This window comes from Scylla paramamosain, chromosome 2, assembly GCF_035594125.1.
Source record: "Scylla paramamosain isolate STU-SP2022 chromosome 2, ASM3559412v1, whole genome shotgun sequence".
Taxonomy (NCBI): Eukaryota; Metazoa; Arthropoda; class Malacostraca; order Decapoda; family Portunidae; genus Scylla; species Scylla paramamosain.
Genome location: NC_087152.1, coordinates 15,010,001 through 15,015,000, shown reverse-complemented (window position 1 = coordinate 15,015,000; position 5,000 = coordinate 15,010,001). Strand labels below are relative to the sequence as shown.

The window sequence follows — 5,000 nt, the reverse complement described above, 5'->3', positions numbered from 1 at the left end:
GCATGGTTTACACTGTGTTCTATGGTGCAGCACTATATATAAAAGAATTCACTCCCAGGTTCAATGTACAGGCCGAGGAGTTACAGGTTCTGCCGAGCATGAGTAAGCCGACACAGAGTAAGCCCACCAGCCAACCGGAACCAACCAATCACCGCCTCCCACCGCCCCCACATAATGAGCCCACCAGTCGCGCTGTACCAGCCAATCAGCGCCGCTTACGACTCAGAGCAACGCCTCGACTCACGACATAAATACCAGTCTCTCCAGCAGTCACTATAACTATTACTTGTATTTTCTGTTTTTCTTGCTTTGTACCTCTCCCTCTCTTCCCTGTCATTTGCTGTAACCCCGAATTGTGCGCACTTACTTATACAAACTGTTATCTATTACCTGTCCAGTCATTCCACAGCTACTGAGGAAGAGTTGAGGAACCATGAAATCGCGATATAGCAAGCATGTATAGCTACGGCGAAGTCATCAAGCAAATTTCGAAAAAGAATAAGACTCTTATAAGATATAAAGAAAATATCTTTAAGAAAATAACAAATGCTGATCTACAGATCACATTTAATGAAACATGTGTAATAGAATCTCCTGCCGGTATATACGCTCAAAATATATATATATATATATATATATATATATATATATATATATATATATATATATATATATATATATATATATATATATATATATATATATATATATATATATATATATATATATATATATATTCACACACACAAATACTTCCAACAAAGCTAATGACATCTTCGTCCTTAAGAGAAGTCTCACCTAGCGCGAGTCAGAACTCTTATTAATGAACTTTCCTCTAAGACCGCCATTCACGATGAAGGTGACGCAGGTACAATAACTAAATCTAAATTTCAAACAGATTCATCTGCCTGGTGACTCACTGGGAATCTAATTTAAGGGAATAAATAGACAATAAAAGAATTATGTTCACGCATTTATTTACCTATATATTTCAATGGAAGTGGCAATAATCCCGGAAGCATCGCTTCACAGTTGCTGCTGATACAAAAATTTAAAACGTTCATAAACTGTTTTGTTGTGAATTAGTTTAGTTTCAGAGTCCCATAAAAAAAAACTGAAAACTTGAGGGTCAAGGAAGAGAGTGTCGGTAAAGGTGTAAGACGTTGATTCCATGGCGGCATTCAGCCAAGGGAGGAACAGTGCTTTCTGAGTGACGGAGAGGTTCCCTTCCGTCATACCTTGAGTGACATTCTTATCAGTGTGTGCAGCCACAGCTCGGCAGAACCGCTGATCCTGGACTTGACTACGGAGGCGTCCATGCTGCTCCCATCGGGACACCCAGCGCCTCACTGTGTATAAACTCCTGCCGGACCGCCGTGCAATTGCCCTCAGAGAGAGACCAGCAGAGCGCAGCCACAAGAATCTCAGCCTTTCGTACAAACACGTTTCTTTTCGAAGATAGGATGCCATTTTCTCTATTCACTTTCATAAGTATTTGTTACATCGTTCCTAAAATCACTACATAAAATTAATATTTGCCACATATATGCGTGTATTCGATCTCCATCACCTGCTGGTGGAAGCCTCCCTGCAGGGCGGTGCCGTCGCCAAGGCAAAACCCCAGGCGCAGAGGCGAGGTGTGGAGGAGCGGGTCTGTCCACAGCAGGAGGCAGGAAGGGCCCTAGTGAGCCTCGACATGCCGCGGCATCATCTTATATAATGCAGGAACGCCAACACCTCCCAGAATGTCAGTCACTGACAGCTGCTGACGAAATAACCTGTCAACCCGAGCTAGTCCCGAAATGTTTGAGTAATTGAACAGTATTGTAGACTGCGAAAAAAAAAAAAAAAAAAGTAAGCATTTAGCATTTGCTTACAGAAAGAAGAGAGAGAGAGAGAGAGAGAGAGAGAGAGAGAGAGAGAGAGAGAGAGAGAGAGAGAGAGAGAGAGAGAGAGAGAGAGAGAGTGTGTGTGTGTGTGTGTGTGCATGCGTATATATGTATCTTTATGTATGTCTCATTCCGTGGCAATGTAGTAAAAGAAATAACAGGTTATGAAACACGTCTCCTTTACCGTTTTTATTCCAATGACATGGCGCGGGGGTTTCTCAAGGATCCTTTTGATTATTAAAATTAATCCGAAAATAACACAGAATACTGAAGCCATGGACAAGGCTATGACAGACTAAATGTAATGACTGTCTGGGATGCTTCGAATAATTCTACGATAAAAGTGAGAATTATTAATATGAACTATAATTGTGTTTTCTTTAGGGTATGGGATGAGAGTTTTTCTCATAACATGTAGACGTTGTAATACTCGTCTTGATGTTCTCTTTATGAGAAGAGCACTCTGTTCCTACCTACAAAGGAAGATTATGGTAAGAATTAATGTCTATAATTCTAGTTATAATTGCATTTCATTCAGACGAGGTGAAGACAAAGGTAATCTCTGCACGTAATGCAATAACTATTCATGATGGCTTTTTTACACACACACACACACACACACACACACACACACACACACACACACACACACACACACACACACACACACACACACTCGCACGCACGCACGCACGCATGCACACACACACACACACACACACACACACACACACACACACACACACACACACACACACACACACACACACACACACACACACAAACACTAGCTAGCGCAAGCAAAAAGAGGCTCACCATTATAATAATCAGTGACGCAAGATTCCAGCAAGCACCACCTCCACGCTAAGAGTGAGGAGACCCACTGCCAGCCCTCCCGTCAGAACCACCAACATGGCCTGCGGGATATACGCTGTGTTGCTTTTCTCACTAATACACCTTAGCGTTAAACAATCATACATGTACGTCCATAAAAATTATTTTACTGAATTCATCTTAACTCATTTATCAACATGTGCTAAAATCATGTATCAAAGAAATGTAAGGGTTAAGTAGAGGAGAAAATGCACAATGTACTAGTTGCGTCACAGCAAGACTCCTAACCGGTACTGCCTGACTCAGAAAAAAAGAAAAAATCTCCTTACCCAGCACTGTCTGAGAGAGAGCGACGAACTGATGGTGATCTTGGTCGGCACTCGCTCACATGCACTGTAATTCGCGATTCCTTCGTTGTTCCAATAGTCATAAAGTCCAGCCTCGGTCATGGACGTTATTCTGTAATGTTGAAAAGGTTTATAAACTTTTTAATTCTTTTAGGAAAACACTGACATAATTGTTTATATAAGAAAGACAGAAAAATCCAGCTCCGCTATGCTTGGAAATGAGCTTTTAATTGTGTTTTTCATGATTCGCCGAATCTCGCCGATCATGTCGTTAGAGGTCACCAGATAACCTCGTCTACTGACAATTTGTCGCTGATGTCGTCCCCAATTATCGTTGAATGTCGGAGACATGGTTGCAAGAAGACAAATAGTGATAAAAATTATCTGGTCACACAATTTTTTACCTTTTCGTCTTTATGAGACGATCATTTGTAATCCCATCTTCGGTATGTAAAAACTTTAAACATGTAAACTTTCAGTAACCTTCATATCATTCACACATGGTCTATACAAAATATCAGTAATACTACGTACGTAGAACTTTTTAATGCCTTAGTAAGAAAAATATCTGGAGCACTGAACATTCAACGATTCTTGCCTGAAAGTGTATTCCTCACCGTGCGTTAAGAGATGGGATGAGGGGGCTGTCTTTCTGGCTGATCATAGCAACGGGATGAGCCATAATATTTTCCTGCCCAATGTAGAAGTCACATCGTCCTAGAGAAAGACCAAAACTCGCTATACCACATTCATGAAAAATAATAGACCTTAAGTCAATTTCTACAAGCAATGGGGATGTATTTTTCGTCTTACCGTCCTTGCTCTGTATAGATAAAGACGTCTGCACATCTTAAAATGTTAATTTTCATTTGCATCCATGTCATTACTACTTTAACACTCCTTCAGGGAACCATCCTTTGTTTGCTAGTGTTATACGTGTGAAATTGCCTCTTACTCACCGGTAAGAGAAAAATGTCTACTTCTGGTAGCCCTCGTTATCCTCACGTAGTCTATGATCGCTATTCTTTGATTTACAACCTTGTCAAGGATGGTAGGATACTCGATTAGCGGCAACACCAGCAGGCGCCCTTGCTCCTCACTCGCTTTCACCTCGTTGAAGATCCCAGACGTAGCATCCTTTCTATGACAAATTCTTCATACACATACATTCAAATTAAAACTGCAATCTGTGCCAAAATAAGATGACAAACTTCTTGTTAACCGATCGTCCTACGGTGTTAGAGTAGCTGTGTGTGTGTGTGTGTGTGTGTGTGTGTGTGTGTGTGTGTGTGTGTGTGTGTTTACGTACCATAACTGACTGAATGGGTGCTCCCTGCTTGTGCCATACCATGACCACCGAGGGATCGTCCACCACGTCCCTGAGGGTCTGGTAAGGCTGGGGCAAATGTCTCACGGCCAGCAGTGACATAAGGTTGCCCTCGTAGCTCCGCGTCAGCACCATGGTCATTAGCATCCAAACGCCCAGCACCACTCGCTGCCACCACCACCCGCCGTCGTCCATCCACACGGCTGCCAGCGTCGGAGATTTCACGTGGGTTAAGATGCTGCCATGTATACTGATTTATGTACATCAGTCCAATGTGAAATGTGAATATTATATCTAACTAGGTATGCAAATGTGTCATAGAATATGGATTTAATCTTAATAATATATAATAATAAATGCCTTGCATCACAGAAAAAATAAAAAAGCTAATTAAATTAGTGTGATGTTGTTATATTAGCGTTGAAAACTCACACTGCCGTAACATTATGCTGACGAAATGTAGGTTTATTGTGGTTAAGTTTCTCTTGTTATCCAGACGTTCCCGCGAAAACTTAATGAAGAGGAAGTGAAAGGCAGCAGACAGAAACAAAACGAATAGCAGCACGATCCACACCCACGGGGCGAGGGGCAACAGGAAGCCCC

The 5,000-nt window shown here is 41.6% G+C and overlaps 1 protein-coding gene across 1 annotated transcript in view; it reads right to left on the bottom strand.

Annotated features, from left to right (window-relative positions):
• Nucleotides 1-960: 960 nt before the first annotated feature.
• The window catches only part of LOC135106517 (ionotropic receptor 93a-like), a 4,246-nt gene continuing 206 nt past the window's right edge, over nt 961-5,000 (bottom strand). The window contains exons 1-7 of the mRNA XM_064015630.1: nt 4,830-5,000; nt 4,380-4,600; nt 4,030-4,207; nt 3,688-3,787; nt 3,053-3,182; nt 2,706-2,806; nt 961-2,362 (exon numbers count right to left, since the gene is read on the bottom strand). The exon at nt 4,830-5,000 is cut by the window's right edge and continues 206 nt beyond it. Of these exons, the coding sequence (XP_063871700.1) occupies nt 2,717-2,806; nt 3,053-3,182; nt 3,688-3,787; nt 4,030-4,207; nt 4,380-4,600; nt 4,830-4,842 (732 nt within the window). The 5' untranslated portion in view covers nt 4,843-5,000 and the 3' untranslated portion in view covers nt 961-2,362; nt 2,706-2,716. The remainder of the gene's footprint in view (nt 2,363-2,705; nt 2,807-3,052; nt 3,183-3,687; nt 3,788-4,029; nt 4,208-4,379; nt 4,601-4,829) is intronic.